At 31.9% G+C, this 20646-nt stretch overlaps 1 protein-coding gene across 7 annotated transcripts in view; it reads right to left on the reverse strand.

Moving 5' to 3' along the window:
* Positions 1 to 20646, reverse strand: part of LOC142238172 (uncharacterized) — a 41698-nt gene continuing 21052 nt past the window's right edge. For all 7 annotated transcript variants that reach the window (XM_075309742.1, XM_075309739.1, XM_075309740.1 and 4 more), the window contains exons 3-6: positions 5664 to 5795; positions 4740 to 5574; positions 4049 to 4577; positions 1 to 1634 (exon numbers count right to left, since the gene is read on the reverse strand). In XM_075309742.1, the coding sequence (XP_075165857.1) occupies positions 582 to 1634; positions 4049 to 4577; positions 4740 to 5574; positions 5664 to 5795 (2549 nt within the window). In that variant the 3' untranslated portion in view covers positions 1 to 581. The remainder of the gene's footprint in view (positions 1635 to 4048; positions 4578 to 4739; positions 5575 to 5663; positions 5796 to 20646) is intronic.

Consider the following 20646-nt stretch of genomic DNA (forward strand, 5'->3'; position numbering starts at 1 on the left):
GGGCCGTGTATCAAATACTTTCGGAAAGGCTAAGCGGAACACGTTTGTACTGTTTTTCTATTCAAAAGTAGTGAACATTTTGTTGGTATTGGTTGGTAATGGTATATTTCCATCAATCACAATAGTCATTTATTGTGAATCTTTTAAACCTATTCTAACACCAGTGCAACAGTACATTACTAAAAGAAACCATAACTAGTGTAAGCACTGAGAAGTAATATGACATGTTTTAAGAGAAAAATATTATTTTTGTGCGGTGAGCATGGAAAATTTTTGTCGCAAAAATGTGCAATAATATACATGGTTGCCGAAATCAGATGCATTATTGTCGAGAACATTACAATAACATTTTGCTCTTAACACATGTTTGAGGTGACCATATTCCTTCTCTGGGTGTATGTTCTAGTTATCATTCTTAATTTGACACACGGCCCTTTGATGACATGTGTTGCCAACATTTTGTTTGAAAAGTCGATGAATATTGCCAGATTGCAGGCAGTGTTTTAATGGATCGGTGAATGGTTATGAGAATAATATTGTACATTAAAGGCATGTAGTAGAACAGGCTCAGAAGGAATGATTTAACCCAAATAGGCAAATGGATTATATGCGGGTGGATAGAACCCTTGGAAGGGATTGGCAGTTGGTTGAACCGGCACCGATGTGGTCACATATGTCGTTGCCACAGTTGGCACCACTTGTGTTGAGTAGAGAGTGGTGTACGCCGTTTTTGCACCAAATGTCAATTTTAGTACTTTACTCTGCGTTTGTGTTACTATTGTCTGTTGCACCACGGGCGAGGTAATTGTCTGGAATTGTTGTAACTGTGGCAATAGGAATGGATTAATAGTTGTTGGTGGCAATATGGGTGCTGGCACAGTGGTTGTTTCCACAATATATTCGGTTTTCTCCACAACACCCTTGGCTTTCGACAAGGTACGATATGAAGTTGATTGTCCATTGGTTATAGGTACCACATAAGACTCCCATAGTGTCTCTAGCTTTATAACGGGACGGGAGTTTGTGATGACATTGGACATTAAGGGATTCTGGTTATCTGTAGCAAGTGTTGGCAATATAGCAGTAGTTTTATTAATATGACCCAAACCTTCTAGATCCAAATGTTTATTATTCGTTTCTTGGCTCGATTCTTGATGATTGCCTTCATCGCCAAATTCAAGATCCAAATTAATTTCCGATCCCGCCTCATCCAAATTGCCTACAAAGTCTTGGAATCCGTTGAAGTCCTTTGTCTCCATATCGGGAGAGACGGTTTTCACAACTGTTATCAGACTCGTTAAATCGATTGTTTGCACCAGGGTGTGATAGGTGGTTTCATTTACTATTTCATTGATTATGGGTAGTATTTGAGTTTTTAACTTCTGATTGACAACACTAAAGGATTCTGTAATTGTTTCCAGCACTGGAGTATGTGATTCATTTTGTATGTAAATGGGGGCCAAGGTGCTAATACTTCCCATTAGGATTCCACTGTGAGGTCTTTCGGAAGGTGCCAAAATATTTTCAGTTAAAGGTTCGTTGTCGTTGCGTGGCTCTATTGAAGCTTCAGAGGTTAGGAATTTCTCAATCGTGGAAGTTACCGTTATGTAGCGAGTCTTCTTTAAAATGCCAGCCTAGAAAAACAAGAAAAAATTAAAATTAAATATTTGCTAAAATGAAAATATAAGCTTAAAAAAACAATATTTTACTGCTGAAACGGCTAACTAACGAGTTTTATTTTAGGAAATATATCCTTAAAGTAAAAAGAATTTATACTTTACTGTATCTGTTTGGATTTACTTTGGGTAGAATACTCTAAGCTCAAAACTGTTATCTGTAAAATGGGTATGGTAGGGCAGTTTCCTCACCAATCGTACAGACCGACCTCTCTTCTCCCACAGTATGAAGAAATTTTTGAGGTACAACTCCTGCCAAAATATTTCATGGCGCTAGCCATGGTTTTTAATTTAATTTTTCCTATGGAGCACGCTACGAAATTATCGCTAATTTCTTCCTTTTGGTAGAAATTTCGCAGACCTCTTCGAACATCTGCTTGGCCTCTACTACTGCCGAAAGTTTCCATGGTGCTATCCATCATATCTTGGTTCTTCTTCTTGCATGTCTTGATACGGATGGTACATGATTCAGATCTTCTACTTCCCATGTCGACGGATAGATATCTAATGCTACTGCTGTCATAGTCATACATCGCTCAGCAATATTGATTTCCAAGATTCGTTCGTTGACGCTTTCGTTCCTCTTTTGTTTCCGATTTCTTATCATCCGAATTGGCTGTGGTGACTACCTAATACGCGTTCACATGACCCTATATCAGTAGCGACACTTCGACGTTCCAAAGTATTTGGCGGGGCTTGACAGAGGTATGTTATTTTTTCCGAAGTTACAATGTTCTGCTTTTTGAAGCATGATACCAAATTATCGATAGCTTCCGAATAGGAACAATGGACAATGGTGTAGTAAAGGAGAATTTTGAGGTAGACCTTAAAGCACTACCTATGTCATGGTCCAACTTTCACGATATATATCTCACTATTGGAGAAGAGGTATTTTGGGACGAGAGCCAACATTGAAACGCGGACTGCAAAAATATTTGGTACTTCGTTTAAGACATGGAGTCCTGGACTAAGAGTACGTACAAAATCATGGATTCTCTGTTTAAGCTAACATAACCTATTGCTATCCTATATATTGATTCGGATTCACATTTTTGTCCTCTTGTCCTTGGAAGTAAAGAGTTAATGAGATAGAGCACATAACAAGCGGAGCACTGGCTGAAGTCTATGTCATCCGACATGAGACTGGGAAACTTGGACCCTCTTTATCCTGAATCGGAATCAGACCTCGATTTCCCTTTTATTTAAAAGGACTTAACCACTTCTGTTAACCGTTCCTAGAAAAATGTGCTGGCTACGGAGGGCACTCAAAGAACGAATAATATCCTTGAGGACGTTTTTCCTCCGCTGTCTTCATATCTTTACAGAATGTCAAATATGATGACCTATGGCGAAGATGTTGGGTCACTTTGGAAAGCTGCGAACAAACCAAGTTGATATGGGACGAAAAGAACTGAAGGAATTGCGAAATTCTGATGGCGAAGAACCTTTAGAAAAAAATAAGATACTGGTCTCCTTTCCTATCAGGCTCTCCCCGCTCTGCGAAAGTGTATCTTTAGGAACATATTCGCTTTCATCAGGGCATCTGGTTGGATGTTTTAGGCAAATTTAAGGAAGACGGACAAATGGAAATTGTCGGACAAACGAAGTTGAGAAAATTTCATCGAGGAATCACAAAGGACCTGTAGTGGTTAAATGGGCAGCAGTTCGATTCAAGAATTGTCATCTTATCATTTAGAAGAAACAAGATACTGGGCTCCTTTTTCTTTCAGGTTCTCACCGATCTGCGGAAGTGTAGCTTAAGGAACATACATGCCTTCATCAGGGCCTCTGGTAGGAGGTTTTTAGCAATTTTAAGAAAGACGGAAAATTGAAGTTGTTGAGCGAATTTAAATGAGACCACTTCAGGAAGAAGTTGAGAAAATTACCTCGGGGAATCACAATGGGCCTATAATGGTGGACATCAATTTCATTAAAAAATTATTGTCATCCTGTACTACCTAACCTAACCATTCCTGAGTCCTTCCTGTGCCAGTTTCTAGCGTTATCCTTTAAAGGAAACCAGATACTTTCAGGCTCTCACCGAATGCTTAAGGAACATACTTCATCAGGGCCCTTGGTACCACGTTTTAAGCAACTTTAAGGAAGATGGACAAATGGAAATTCTTGATTGACTTTAAACGTGACCATCTCGGGAAGAGGAAGTTGAGAAAATTACTATGGGGAATCTGGGATCCTCTTAACACTATATATTATCCTGCTTCGAAATTTGATCTCGACTTTCTATTCCGTGGAAGGACTTCACCCTCCTTAATCCATTTTCAAATGTCTGTACTTTTTCTTTAGCATAACTATTGGTATTCGTGCTCAGTTCAGCATTAATACTTCCCAATTTCAGAAACTCTTCTACTTACCTGAAATATAAATGGTTTCTTTATCGTGGCTATTTCATAATACGTATCCTTAAAATCTGCTGGCGTAGATATCTCCACATTTATTGTTTCAGTGAAGAATTTAGCTTGTTTTCCCTCTGGATCGATATTATTAAGAATGGCTCCATTCTGAGAACCTTCAAAATCTAAATCACTTTGATTGTAAATAACATTCTGATTAAGGAAATTGCTATTGATATTCTCATTTAGAGCCGGTTCGGGATAGACATTAACAGCAGAAACATTACCCAATCCCAAAGGTCCATTTACATCGATCGATGGCTTACGTATTGATACTCTGGGCTTAGGTGAGGTTTTGTATTGCCAACGTCCGGGTGTACGATTGAGTTTCGTAATATGTAAGTTATTGTTACTTTCCAAATCGGAATTTGAAATTTGAACTTTGGGTTTAAATGCACGTTTAATGGCAGCTTCAGTAGTTGTGGTTGTAGTGGCCGATGAACTATATCTTGGTTTTGAAGTGGTATTGGAGTGTTTGTTTTTGTTTTTCCTATTCAGAGACAGAGAGAGAAAGAGGTTTAAAATCATTAGCAGTGAAAGCAAACAAAAATATTAACAAATGCATTATTATAATTTTTAATTATTATATCATATTTCTTGGACTATATGGTGTTAACTTAAATGAAACTTGGAAACACGCAGGCACACCCACCTTTTGGGCTTATTTCTTGATGTTGAAGATTTTACAATTACCACATCTTCTTGGGGTTGGGGAGTGGTTGAGGTTGTTGTGGAGGCTGAACCACGATGACCTTTCTTACTGCTTTTTCTTGATGATGTGCTACTACTACTACCACTACCGCTGCTGCTACTGCTCCGGTGACTGGATGCTTTAGAATTAGCATTGATTTTTGGATGCTGGACAGGTGCGGCTGTTTTTAAGACTTGCAATGTACTTGAGGGTCTAATCTTATGCTTTTTATTTTTATGACGACTACTCGAGGAGGAGGAGGGCAAGGCAGTAGCTGTTACCTTTGTAGCCAATACACTACTTGTGGAGGGGCTATGCTTTTCAGGTGTAACAACAACAGCAGGTCGGGTGTGTTGTTTATTGTTGTTGGGCCTTAAACTGACCACACGATAGTTTTCTTCTACATATTGAGGAGGTTGTCGTGAAAGTAAGTCATACTCTGGATCGTGGACCACATTATCAATAACTATTGACGATGATGATGTTGTTGTGGGCAAAGCTAATGGTGGCGAAGGTGATGATTGTGTTACAATTTTTGGTGGCTGAGCAGGTTTAACGGGTGCCGCTGCTGCCGCCGAATTGGCTGGTGTGGTGGTTGATGGTGGAGCTCGTGTTTTTGCTTCAGTTACTTTCGTTTTTGTTGTGGTAGTCTCTTCACTACTTGCTTTTACCGTTGTGGAAGTTGTTTTCAATTTTGTTGGACTTATGGTGGATTCGGGTTCTTTCGTTGCCACAGTTTCCAAGGGATTAGTTTTTATAACAACTGGTGGTTCGGTTACAACTTCAGGCTGAAATGCTATAGTGAACAGTAAAAGAAGCAGGAAAAGAAAATAAAATTAGCACATATTCACATTAGCCAAGAATTGTGTAATCTCCTGTACTTACCTAAAGGAGGTGGAGCACTTTGTGGAGAAAATACCATCACTGTATTACCAATGGTGGTAGTGAAATCCAGAAAGCCATAAATGGTTTGTGTTAATAGAGGAACACCATCATTGCTTGACAGGCCCAAGTGAGCTGCAGGAGAAATGTTTATTAAATATTTCAAATGAATTAATTTAATTTGTAGCCAAAAACAGTAAATGAAATGGTATTAGAAATAATTAAACAAAAACCTGATCGCATAATATCACTTGGCAAGACTTTTATGGTAATACCCCTCACATGCTTAAATCGTGAGATTTCATAAATAGCGAAGGGAATTCTGTGGAATTCTTACATATTAAAATATCATCTGAGAAAATGAAAGCATGGTATTAATGATTATGGTCAAGTCGACTTTTTAATTTGGTCAAGTCTGCAAAACTGCTAACTATTGCAGACTTGTGCAATTTATCTGTGAGGAATTTCTTATAGTGCGTAATTATCTCAAACAGAGTCAGGGAACTAAACAGGGAAATCAATCATAGAATATACGAACACAAGTGTAAAGCGTGGTATAGTTATGATACAGAGCACTGTAAAGGATCCTCAAATCCTCGTAGTTTGGATGACAGGACTTTATTCGACTTTAATGATGTGACTGATCCTAGAGTTTCAATCGACAGTTCATAGAACATTTATTTATTTTTTATTTACTTTACAAAATATAACTAAGAATATTGTAATCTTAAGAATAAGCATCTTAAGATCTTAAGAATAGGCCAGAAAGGACACTGGGTCACGATTGGCACTCGTGCCAAAAATAATCTAACAAAATTTGAAAAACATTTACCAAAAATCGACCAATCTTAAAAAATCAAAATTTTATTTCTATAGAAAATTTTGTCAAAATTTTATTTCTATCGAAAAGTTTATCAAAATTTTATTTCTTTCGTTAACATTTTATTTCTATAGAAAATTTTGTCAAAATTTTATTTTTATAGAAAAATTTTTCAAAATTTTATTTCTATAGAAAATGTTGTTAAAATGTAGAAAATTTTGTCAAAATTTTATTTCTATAGAAAATTTTGTCAAAATTTTATTTCTATAGAAAATGTTGTTAAAATTTTATTTCTATAGAAAATGTTGTTAAAATTTTATTTCTGTAGAAAATTTTTTCAAAATTTCTATAGAAAATGTTGTTAAAATTGTATTTCTATAGAAAATGTTGTTAAAATTTTATTCCTATAGAAAATGTTGTCAAAATTTTATTTCTATAGAAAATTTTGTCAAAATTGTATTTCTATAGAAAATCTTTTCAAAATTTTATTTCTGTAGAAATTTTTTTTCAAAATTTTATTTCTATAGAAAATTTTTTCAAAATTTTATTTCTATAGAAAATTTTGACAAAATTTTATTTCTATAGAAAATTTTGTCAAAATTTTATTTCTATAGAAAATTTTGTCAAAATTTTATTTCTATAGAAAATTTTGTCAAAATTTTATTGCTATAGAAAATGTTAAAATTTTATTTCTATAGAAAATGTTGTTAAAATTTTATTTCTATAGAAAATTTTGTCAAAATTTTATTTCTATAGAAAATTTTGTCAAAATTTTATTTCTATAGAAAATTTTGTCAAAATTTTATTTCTATAGAAAATTTTGTCAAAATTGTATTTCTATAGAAAATTTTGTCAAAATTGTATTTCTATAGAAAATGTTGAAATTTTATTCCAATAGAAAATTTTGTCAAAATTTTATTTCTATAGAAAATTTTGTCAAAATTTTATTTCTATAGAAAATTTTGTCAAAATTTTATTTCTATAGAAAATTTTGTCAAAATTTTATTTCTATAGAAAATTTTGTCAAAATTTTATTTCTATAGAAAATTTTGTCAAAATTTTATTTCTATAGAAAATGTTGTTAAAATTTTATTTCTATAGAAAATTTTGTCAAAATTGTATTTCTATAGAAATGTTGACAAAATTTTATTTCTATAGAAATTTTGACAAAATTTTATTTCTATAGAAAATTTTGACAAAATTTTATTTCTATAGAAAATTTTGTCAAAATTTTATTTCTATAGAAAATTTTGTCAAAATTTTATTTCTATAGAAAATTTTGTCAAAATTTTATTTCTATAGAAAATTTTGTCAAAATTTTATTTCTATAGAAAATTTTGTCAAAATTTTATTTCTACAGAAAATTTTGTCAAAATTTTATTTCTATAGAAAATGTTGTTAAAATTGTATTTCTATAGAAAATTTTTCCAAATTTTATTTCTATAGAAAATTTTGTCATAGAAACCAACAATTTCAAGTTTAATTTATAGACCTATAGCCGAGATTATGAGATAAAATATCATACAAATTTTATTTCTATAGAAAATGTTGTTAAAATTTAATTTCTATAGAAAATTTTTTCAAAATTGTATTTCTATAGAAAATGTTGTTAAAATTTTATTCCTATAGAAAATTTTTTCAAAATTTTATTTCTATAGAAAATTTTTTCAAAATTTTATTTCTATAGAAAATTTTTTCAAAATTTTATTTCTATAGAAAATTTTGACAAAATTTTATTTCTATTCGTTTTGTTTTGTTATTGTTGGTTTTGTTCTTTAAGCATTCTTGTTGTTTTTTTATTTCAACTTAAAACCATACATTGACGAAACTACAAGTGTAGCTTAACCAACAGAGGAAAAGAATGTTTGTCAAATTTATTTGGGCAAAGCCCTATAGACTGCAAGATGGTTGGATGGACGCACGTTTCGGAATTCCCACATTCCTATAGAAAATTTTGTCCAAATTTTATTTCTATAGAAAATTTTGTCAAAATTTTATTTCTACAGAAAATTTTGTCAAAATTTTATTTCTATAGAAAAATGTGTCAAAGTTTTATTTTTATGTTGCCAAAATTTTATTTCTATAGAAAATTTTCTCAAATTTATATCTATAGAAAAGTTTGTCAAATTTTTATTTCTACAGAAAAGTTTGTCAAAATTTTATTTCTATAGACAATATTTTCAAAATTTTACTTCTGTTGAAAATTTTGTCAAAATTTTACTACCATTGAAAATTTTATCAAAATTTTATTTTTATTGAAAAGTTTGTCAAAATTGTATTTCTATAATAAATTGGTGTACCTCTTATTTGGAGAGGTATATTTTGCAAATTCTATCAAACAGTAAAAAATCTACCATTTTTGGTAGAATTCTATCAACTGTGGCAACCGAGCCCTGGGCCAGAAGAGACCTTTTAAGACGGTAAGGGCCAAGGCGGGTCAGTACGGACTCCACAATTGTATGTCGTTGAGATTTGGGTCAGGAAAGACCCCGTTTAGTTCATAAGGGCTCCGCGGTGCTCAATAGGGTGCAACATGTGTAGAAGGGACCACATGGAAGAAAGGTTACAAAGGTTGCAGACACCAGAATGATAACAACAGCGTTACCGTTGAATTTGCATTAAAACGTGGCGCGCTTCGAATTTATATCAGTCGTTTACACGGATGAAAAAGACTGTTTTTCATATGTTTGGCTATAAACATTATATGTTTGGAACACAAATTTTTAAACACAATATTTTTGAGTGCAAGCATATAATGTTCATAAACTAGCATAACATGTTTGGGACATATATGTTAATATGTTAGAACATATTATGTTTGGGACATAAAATGTTTGTAAATATAATATGCTTGGATGTAAACATATATTAATTTAGAAATAGCCTATAAACATATATGTGTTTAGTAGCTTGGAGCGCTATTTAACAGGGAGCGATATTGAATTAAGTTGGTGGTTGTTGCTTGTTATTACAAAATTAACATTTTATTTTTCCTTGGGCAATTGATCAGCTACTTCTTTGATCCTTACAAACTGTGTGGTCCGCTGTTCGAATCCCCGTCCGGCAAAAGGTAAATTTAAAATAAAAAAAAATCATACAATTGAATAATTTCTTCTACAATGTTTGTATAACAGAAAAAGGTGCTAAGAACTAAAAAATCTCGTGGAAGTGAGAAAGATGTGGGGGAATATACAATTGGGCAGAAACAAAATTTTGAGCATTCAGTTCGAAAACCTATGTTGTTAGCACCTATATTACCTGTTTATTTTCATAATTCATTATGATTGTAAATATATAAATAAATAAATAAAATTTTGAGCACAATATTGTTTGGGAGAATTTTTTTTAAGCATATAATATTTTTGGGTGCAAAATGCTTCCAAACATATTATATGTTCACATAATAACATATTGTTTTTTGGAAGACAACATTATTGAATTTGGATGCAAACATACAAAATGTTTGGAACTTAGACTACCCAAACATATATTGTTTAGACCAATATGCTTTCAAACATATTATATATTGGAAGAGATCAAACATATAAATGTTTGGGCAATACCCAAAAATATATATGCTTGAAGCAAAATATGTTTGGGAGTATATGTTACAGAAGCGATTTTTTGTGAGCGTGTATATAGAACCTCACTCGCCTAACAGTCATCTTATTAACCATTCCTTGAAATTTAATATTCAGTAGTCTCACATGGATTACGTAACACTTTCTTTGCATGCATTTAGGCTGTACACTAGCCCATTGAAAATATTGTGATACACAAGGGACGCTTGTTCACAAAGAGTGTTGCCGGTATTTTTCTGACTCTTGTTACCGAATTGGTACGGTTTCGTCCCCAAAAAACTCCAACTTAAATTAAAATACCTCACAAGTTTTCAAATTAAAATGATTGATAAAAAATACAGGTCGAATACAATAAAAACAAGTTTGTATCATTCCTCACAATAAATAAATTTTTGGGAAGTTTCTATGAAAAAAGAAAACAAAGAAATTGTCTCTACTGTAGAAAATCAGTAATAAATTATAAATTATTAATTTAAAAATAAAAATACAAAATGTTGGTCATACCAGCTGGGGGCTGCAATAAGATCAAGATTTCGAAACCTTAAAGTGACGTGTGTGGCCAGTATATGATATACTGGGTGTCCGGATGCACACCTCCCACCCGTCCAAACACGGACACATACAGAATACTTAGACATACGTTCTTGGATCAATATGAAGGTAAACCATCTTTATCATTCCTACATACAAACAATTTTTTTTCTGATTCAATCAAGAAATTTATTGATCCAATTAATTTTTTAATTGAAGTCACAAAAATGATAGTATCAATCATAGTTTTAATTGGGCATAAGAAAGTATTTGAATAAAAATTTAATTGATGAAATTCAATTCAAATTTCAATTATTTTTTTTTTCATTTAATTAAAATTTAATTGATGTTGATTGCAGAACTCAATACATTTTTTAATTAAAACAAGTATATAGAGCAGTAAGTTCGGCCGGGCCGAATCTTAAATACCCACCACCATGAACCAAATATTAGGGTTTCCTTTGAAATTTCAGGAGGGCTTGAGGACACTTCCCGAAGATAAATTTAAAGATTTCACCTATGAGGACTATATCAGATTCTGGATTTATAAGAACCATTTTTGTTTGAGTTTTAGAGGAATCATTAACATCTCTTGTAAGTGTGCAAGAAAATTATAAAATAACGTCTTGATTTGAAATCTTAAATCTGTAGAAGAAAAATTTGGAAATTTTACATTGAGATTTAAGCAATTTTCATGATCAGTTGGCCTTCTACACCCTCAAGAAGTGAAGTCGGTCTATATGGAGGCATTACCAAATGGACCGATAAAAACTTAATCCGATACACGTTTTTGTGAGCCTCAAATACCAGAATATTTAGAATTTCAGGCAAATCAGATAAAAACTACGGTTTCTAGAAACCCAAGGAGTTAAATCTGAAATCGTTCTTATGGGGGCTATACCAAAATATGGACCGATACTCACAATTTTTGGCACACGTATTTGTGGTCCTACAATACCTCTAGATTTCCAATTTCAGATAAATTGAATAAAAACTGCGGTTTCTATAAGCCCAAGAAGTAAAATCGGGAGATCGGTCTATATGGGGGCTATACCAAAACATGGACCGATACTCACCATTTTTGGCACACCTATTTATGGTCCTAAAATACATCTAGATTTCCAATTTCAGGCAAATTGGATATAAACTACGGTTTCTATAAGCCCAAGAAGTAAAATCGGGAGATCGGTCTATATGGGGGCTATACCAAAACATGGACCGATACTCACCATTTTTGGCACACCTCTTTATGGTCATAAAATACCTCTAGATTTCAAATGTCAGGCAAATTGGATAAAAACACACAAAAAATAACTGCAAATAAATATTAACAACTTTATTTGTATGTAGAATCTGCTTATGCTCAACAAATTTGCTTCACAGAGGAAATAATAGAAATATTCTGAATTTTCAACAAATTGCTTTGTTGCGAAAATAGTTGACTGCTATCAATATGAAAACAAAAATACAAGACTGGTTACGCACACATCGCTGAGAATATGTACGAAAGCTATATTTATATATTTTATATATTATTTGTATATTTTTCAATATGGTAGTTTCTTAAATGTGTTTTTGTATGAGATAAATAATAAAACCATATTAATATCGGGATTAGAGTTATTACAATTCTAATTAACTAGAATATATAGCACTGGGAAAAAAGTTGTCAAAATGCTTGCTAGACCCGGGACAACTCAAATTTAAAATTGTCAAACATTTACAAAACTGAGTATAGGATTTTCGACACAAAAATGTTACATGTTCCCCGTCCAAAAATAACATTTTGGTCATATTCCTTCTCTGTGTGTAAAATATCTCCGAAATTGTTCCGGCAATTTTGCAATTTTGGTGCAATTCATAGCAAAATTCTGTCAATTTTAATTTCAATTTAATTTTTTATCAATACACCAATAAATTTGTTACAGGTCATTGATAAACTCCAACAAACCACAATCTAATTTTTTCGTTCAAATTCAAAAATATTTGTTGAGGATTAAACGTAACGTTCAACAACAAATATTTTGTACTGTTGGATGCTCAACAAATTACTTACAAATTATGTTATTGAGAACACAAATTATTTGTTGCCTTCTGATGGTGACGATTGCTAACAACTTTTTTGTAATAATGGTTATTAAAAGTACAAATTAGTTTGTTGCAGGAAAATTAACAAATTTTGTTATTGGTTTTCCAACAAAAGTTATTGGTTCTCAAACTTATTTTTATCTGTGCAAGACGCAAAATTGGGAGATCGGTCTATATGGGGGCTATACCAAAATATGGATCGATACTCACAATTTTTGGCACACGTATTTGTGGTCCTACAATACCTCTAGATTTCCAATTTCAGGCAAATTGGATAAAAACTACGATTTCTATAAGCCCAAGACCCCAAATCGGGAGGTCGGTTTATATCAGGTCGGGACTATATCAAAACGTGGACCGATATAGCCCATCTTCGAACTTGAGCACGATTGCTTCATTATTGAAGACTGTAGCGTGATTACAATAGACAGACAGACAGCCAGACAGACGGGCAGACGGACATCGTAATATCGTCTTAGAATTTCTCCCTGATCAATAATATATATACTTAATATAGTCGGAAATCGATATTTCGATGTGTTACAAACGGAATGACAAACTTATTATAGCCCCGTCACCATTCTATGGTGGTGGGTATAAATATAACTTAGTTTCAATTACATTCTTAGCTGACTTTGTGATTTTTGTTTGATTAAGGTTCGAAATAAATTTTTAATGAAAGTTAAAAAACTTCCATCACTTTTATTTAACTTTCAGAATAAAAATAGCACCAACATATTTCAAATTAAAAAATTAATTGAAGCTGAAACTTTTTCCATTAAAAAATGATAACATACAATTAACTTTTTTAATCAAACTAGAGACGTGAAGTAATTAGGCCACTGACTGAAAATTTTTAAATTTTTAATTAAAAAACTAAGGGCGTTTTCGATTCGCAAAAAATATGTTGCCTTGGTGTTACACTACTTTTTCCCTAATTGACATTTCGCCCAAAGGATAGTGTAATTCTAAAGTTATTGTTAATTTATAATATTGTGAGGTATAAAGGATCCAAAATCTATGGCAGTGTCCTTGATATGTTGCAATTAATTTCGAGAATGTTGCACCTTTTTTCCCAATCGAAATCGCCATAAATGATACAATCATCTGCGAAGCAGATGAGTTAGCAAGGCTAGGAACTACCTTACATATTCCAGGGGAACTAGAATCTGTTGGTATGTCTCTGGCTACCTACAAACTCTTACTGCGTGAGAAGGCTGTCATGATGGCAAATGTTCGATGGGAGCATTGCAAGGGTTGTAACGACACCAAGCAAATATGGCCCCATTTAAACTTGAACCGCACATTAGATATGCTAGTGTTCTCAAGACGTCAGATATCACTCCTGATATCTGTTATAACGGGTCGCTGTCTGATAGGCGAATTTGCAAAAACTATTGGTGCGAAGTATAATAACTATTGTATGAGCTGTCATGATGCGGAGGAAAAGGAATCAATTAAGTGTCCTGCATTTTGTGTAAGGCGTAAGCGAATTTTAAGGGCAAGTAGCTTTAGATTACTGGCGGACCTGGAAAACGTTAACTTATGCAGTCTGTTAATGTTTTTGGTACAATCTGATTGGTTCAACAAAAGAAAATAATAGGGAAGGTTCATTGTTTAAAACTAGAAGTGTCCATATGTAATAGGTACTTTTAGTTAAATGTGGTATCACAATGGACTGAATAGTCTAAGTGAGCCTGAAATTAATCGGGCTGCCACTTTAACCTAACCTAACCTAACGTTTTAATCAATCTCGGAAGACTAAGGCAGTTCAAAAAATGATTGATTTTTTTAAAATAAAAATAAAAACACAAAATAAAAACAATTAAGAAAGTGATTGAAAATTGTTACGTCTTTAAATAAAAAAATTAATTGATACAATCATTGTTTAAACAAACTAGGAACACACAGTTAGTTAAGAAATTGAGTGTTTTTATTAAACAATTAATTGTTCCAATTAACAATTTAATTAAAAAATTTAATCGACGTCTGCTAAATTTAAAGCTAAGATAGTTCCCTAAAAAGGACTTTATTTTAAAGAAGGGAGGAAGGTAAAAAAGTAAATTTTTGTTGAGTACAGATAGAGATAAATCAATGTTGTTAGTTTTTCAACAATCTGTTTTATCTATTTCCCTTTCTTTTAATACAATGTACATATTTTTTGTTGTCTTTTGAACCAAAATCTAAGTTAATAATGTATGCCGGTATGTGATTGTCAATTATTCAGGTCGATTCAATAAATGTCGCAACATGAAACAAAAGTGAACGGAATATTTCTATGCCATACAGTTAGTATGTTGCATATATGTATGTATATGTACTTAACTCTTTTTTTCTAGCAATATGTCTTAGTCTTAACCTTATCTTGGAGTAGTGTTTTCGATACAATTAACGGTTCAGATGAAATGGGTGGGTGGCCCTCAGGACTATGAAGATTCAAATCTGTTTATAAATGAAACAATATTCTCTTATTATTGACCTGTCTATATCAATCGACTGAGAAGGAATAAAATCTGGATGATTCTTTAAAATAAAGCCAAAGCAATCCAACAATAAATACAATTTTTATAAAATACATACACTGAAAAAAATATTGTGAGGTCAAATATTTCATGTCTTTAAAATACAAATGCAAATTTTGCTTACCATAGAAGACGCATTTCTCTAATATAAAGTTTTTTTTCCTTGTCCAAAAGTCGATAAACTTTTCAATGAAGTCGTGTTGTCCTTATAATTAAGCGATTTGGCTTAAAAATGGGTATCGTAACATGAAAGAAAAAATGTTTGGGCTAAGGTCAACTTGACTTTAATAATTCAGAAAAGTTCTTTAAATTTAATGAAATTGTCTTTAAATTTGATGTCTTTTTGCATCTTGACTACAAAGCAAAAAATCGTTCAAATATAGGACATGTTTTTCAACACTTCATTTTACGTTTTTTACTTGAAACATAGCATAATTTCTACTGGAAGTCGAGTCTTAATTTGGGAAATAAAGTTGTCGTTAATTCGTTTTTAAAGGACTTTGATAGTATATGAAGAAAAAAAGCTGAAAAGTGAAAAATTAAAATTTGCTTCCTAGAAGCAAGTACACAAAACTCACATTTAAAAGAGAATTGTGTCTTAAAAGTATCCTAACTTGTATTCTCCGCTTCTTTGGCTCGGAATCAATACCAAAATTTTTAAAGTAAAGACAAAATCTTTGGAACCGGGTATGCTTTTTTTTCAGTGTAGAGAAATTTCCATTTTATTTTTGAGATATATTAAAAACTATTGACGATCAAATCAAAGAGTGTGAATCGATAAAAATTTCCTCTGTTTAAAACACCTAATATGAAAGCTAATGCAAGCAAATTTTCTTTTTCAAATATAAAAATTCATTTAATTCACATTGAAGTAAGCCAATTTTTCTTTACAGTACAAAAAAAAACATTTTTTGATTTAAAGAAAAGTCTTCCTTAATCCAAAGATTCTGAAATATAGAATCTTTAAAAAACAGCTTCAAAGCTTCAGACAAAGGGGGTTTTCAGGATTTTACATGCTTGTACTAAGAAAAAACTACTAAGAAAAAAAAAAATAAGCCTATTATTATGTTTACACACTAACGATTCATCCAGTGCAAACGGATATCACTGATTATAATTATAACAATTCTTAATAATTATATAGAGTACGATATTAGTTATTTTACATAAAAACCTCTATTATTTCAATGTCATAGTTATTTCAATAATTATTTGAAACTAATATTATTTAAATATATGCAATCAGCAATAAACCATAAATTATACATAAACTTTTTCTAAAACTGTTGCAAATTTACTCTAGGCAATTATTGTGTTCATTCATTTGGTTTATTCGTTTCTTTTTTTTCTGTTTTGAAATTCCCTCCATTAGCAGATCTCTTATTTTTGTGATCCAAGTTTGTTTCTTATGTCATAGATAACAAAACAAGAAGATACACTGAAGTGAGAAAACCTTTTTAAGGTCAACAATGAAAAAGGTATAACCAGAGTGTTACGAATTCATTTTGAATAAAGTATTCAAAAATAAAAGAAAAAATACTTTATGATCTACAATGTATTTCACTAAAAGTTTATTTGTATTTTATTCATTGATATGTTTTCATTGAAACATGATTTAATGGTACGAGATTGGCAATCATATCAATTTAATTGTGTTTAAATGATTTGATCTGTTTTTGTTAAGTTTTACTCTACACTTCAGGGGTGGTAATTGAACGCAGAGAAGCAACATGACATGTTTCAAACATGTTTCAAGAGCAAAATGTTATTTTTAGACGGTGAAAATGGAACATTTTTGTTGCAAAAATGTTGTTTTCTCGTTGAACATGTTTGTCGAAATCAGATGCATAGTTTCCGAGAAAATTATATGGTTGCGACAAACATATTGCATGTTCCCCGTCCAAAAATAAAATTTTGCTCTTGAAACATGGTTCGCAAAAGTTTGTATTAATCAAATATAGTTTTTTTTTATAAGTAAAATTTAGGAACGATTTAAAAATTTTTTGTCTGTACAGAGTGTACATTAAACCATTAAATGCACAAGGTCACTGATTCCTTCGAAAAAAAACATATAATATGCAAAATGCATTTTTTTACAAAAAGAGAAGAAAAAAAATTATGTGTTTTTTATACCCGCCACCATAGAATGGTGACGGGGGTATAATAAGTTTGTCATTCCGTTTGTAACACATTGAAATATCGATTTCCGATTTCTATATAAAGTATATATATTCTTGATCAGGGAGAAATTCTAAGACGATATAACGATGTCCGTCTGTCTGGCTGTCTGTCTGTCTGTTGTAATCACGCTACAGTCTTCAATAATGAAGCAATCGTCCTGAAATTTTGCACAAACTCGTCTTTTGTCTGCAGGCAGGTCAAGTTCGAAGATGGGCTATATCGGTCCAGGTTTTGATATAGTCCCGACCTGATATAAACCGACCTCCCGATTTGGGGTCTTGGGCTTATAGAAATCGTAGTTTTTATCCAATTTGCCTGAAATTTGAAATCTAGAGGTATTTTATTACCATAAAGAGGTGTGCCAAAAATGGTGAGTATCGGTCCATGTTTTGGTATAGCCCCCATTTAGACCGGTCTCCCGATTTTACTTCTTGGGCTCATGGAAAATTATTCAATTTACCTGAATTTGGAAATCTAGAGGTATTGTAGGACCACAAATACGTGTGCCAAAAATTGTGAGTATCGGTCCATGTTTTGGTATGGTCCCCATATAAAACGACCTCCCGATTTGGGGTCTTGTGCTTATAGAAACCGTAGTTTTTATTCAATTTGTCTGAAATTGGAAATCTAGAGGTATTGTAGGACCATAAAGAGGTGTACCAAAAATAGTGAGTATAGGTCCATATTTTGGTATAGCCCCCATATAGACCGATTTCCCGATTTTACTTCTTGGGCTTCTAGAATCAGAAGTTTTTATCCCATTTGCCTGAAATTGGAAATCTAGAGGTATTTTCTGGTCATAAAGAGGTGTGCTGAAAACGGTGAGTATCGGTCCATATTTTAGTATAGCCCCCATAAGAACGATCTCCCGATTTAACTCCTTGGGTTTCTAGAAACCGTAGCTTTTATCTGATTTGCCTGAAATTGTAAATATTCTGGTATCTTAGGCTCACAAAAACGTGTATCGGATTAAGGTTTTATCGGTCCATTTGGTAATGCCTCCATATAGACCGACTTCACTTCTTGAGTGTGTAGAAGGCGCACTGATCATGAAAATTGCTTGAAACTCAATGTAAAATTTCCAGATATTACTTCTACAGATTTAAGATTTCAAATCAAGACGTTATTTTATAATTTTCTTGCACACTTACAAGAGATGTTAATGATTCCTCTAAAACTCAAACAAAAATGGTTCTTATAAATCCAGAATCTGATATAGTCCTCATAGGTGAAATCTTTAAATTTATCTTCGGGAAGTATCCTCCTGAAATTTGAAAGGAAACCCTAATATTTGGTTCATGGTGGTGGGTATTTAAGATTCGGCCCGGCCGAACTTACTGCTGTATATACTTGTTTTAAATAGTGGTTGTATCTTAAAAAATACGGTGCGAATTAAACTAAGTTTTTATATACAAATAAACAATTTGATTTTAGTAGAGAATAAAAATATGTTTTCACAGTTTTTTTTTTCAACAATACCTTTATCTCTGGTAAATATTATTTAATTTCTAATTTGTAGTTTTTTGAATTTTTGGTGAAAATTTGATTTTTATTTTTGACTGCAGACTACTCAGAAGTAAAACAAAACATATTTTTAAAAATGGCGCTATGATGTATTAAATACAATAAACTTAATTTCATGGAATTCGCTTCGAATTCGAATTTTAAGGCGTAAGAATTTTTTCCAGTTGCATCTTAAAAGATACAGTGCGCATCTAAGGGTTAAAAAATGCCATCATCGAACTATATTAGGAATGACCACACGGATGAAAAAGACTGTTTTTCATATGTTTGGCTATAAACATTATATGTTTGGAACACAAATTTTTAAACACAATATTTTTGAGTGCAAGCATATAATGTTCATAAACTAGCATAACATGTTTGGGACATATATGTTAATATGTTAGAACATATTATGTTTGGGACATAAAATGTTTGTAAATATAATATGCTTGGATGCAAACATATATTAATTTAGAAATAGCCTATAAACATATATGTGTTTAGTAGCTTGGAGCGCTATTTAACAGGGAGCGATATTGAATTAAGTTGGTGGTTGTTGCTTGTTATTACAAAATTAACATTTTATTTTTCCTTTAGCAATTGATCAGCTACTTCTTTGATCCTTACAAACTGTGTGGTCCGCTGTTCGAATCCCCGTCCGGCAAAAGGTAAAATTAAAATAAAAAAAAATCATACAATTTAATAATTTCTTCTACAATGTTTGTATTACAGAAAAAGGTGCTAAGAACTAAAAAATCTCGTGGAAGTGAGAAAGATGTGGGGGAATATACAATTGGGCAGAAACAAAATTTTGAGCATTCAGGTCGAAAACCTATCTTAGCACCTATATTACCTGTTTATTTTCATAATTCATTATAATTGTAAATATATAAATAAATAAATAAAATTTTGAGCACAATATTGTTTGGGAGAATTTTTTTAAGCATATAATATTTTTGGGTGCAAAATGCTTCCAAACATATTATATGTTCACATAATAACATATTGATTTTGGAAGACAACATTATTGAATTTGGATGCAAAAATACAAAATGTTTGGAACTTAGACTACCCAAACATATATTGTTTAGACCAATATGCTTTCAAACATATTATATATTGGAAGAGATCAAACATATAAATGTTTAAGCAATACCCAAAAATATATATGCTTGAAGCAAAATATGTTTGGGAGTATATGTTACAGAAGCGATTTTTTGTGAGCGTGCAGCCATGGATACAGTTAATACTTTGTCTTTTGCTTTAATGGCATTTAGTTTGATTTTAAATTTTTCCTTTCCCAAATAGCTTATTTTAGCTTTTAAAATTCTAAACCATCAATTTATTTCATTTCTATACAATTTCGGTAGCCGATTTAACATTTTTAGTTCATGAACACAAAATTAAAATTTCCTTATTATAATTATAATTTTTTACCAATTTTTGACTCCATTTTTTCCTTCAAATTATGAAATTTTCTTAATCAACAGAAGAATTTATAACGAAAAAGCATATGATTTGTCATCCATACATAAAACACTTCTTCTTACTGAAATTACCATCCCGTCATGCGTGCGTACACGGACGTTAAACACTGTTTTCATATGTTTGGGTGTAAATATTATATGTTTGGAACTCAATTTTTTTAACACAATATTTGTAAGTGCAACCATATAATGTTCATAAACTAGCGTAATATGTTTGGGACATATATGTTAATATGCTAGAACATAACAGGTTGGCTGATAAGTCCCCGG

The sequence above is a fragment of the Haematobia irritans genome, chromosome 5 (genome assembly GCF_050003625.1).
Source record: "Haematobia irritans isolate KBUSLIRL chromosome 5, ASM5000362v1, whole genome shotgun sequence".
In the NCBI taxonomy this organism is placed as follows: Eukaryota; Metazoa; Arthropoda; class Insecta; order Diptera; family Muscidae; genus Haematobia; species Haematobia irritans.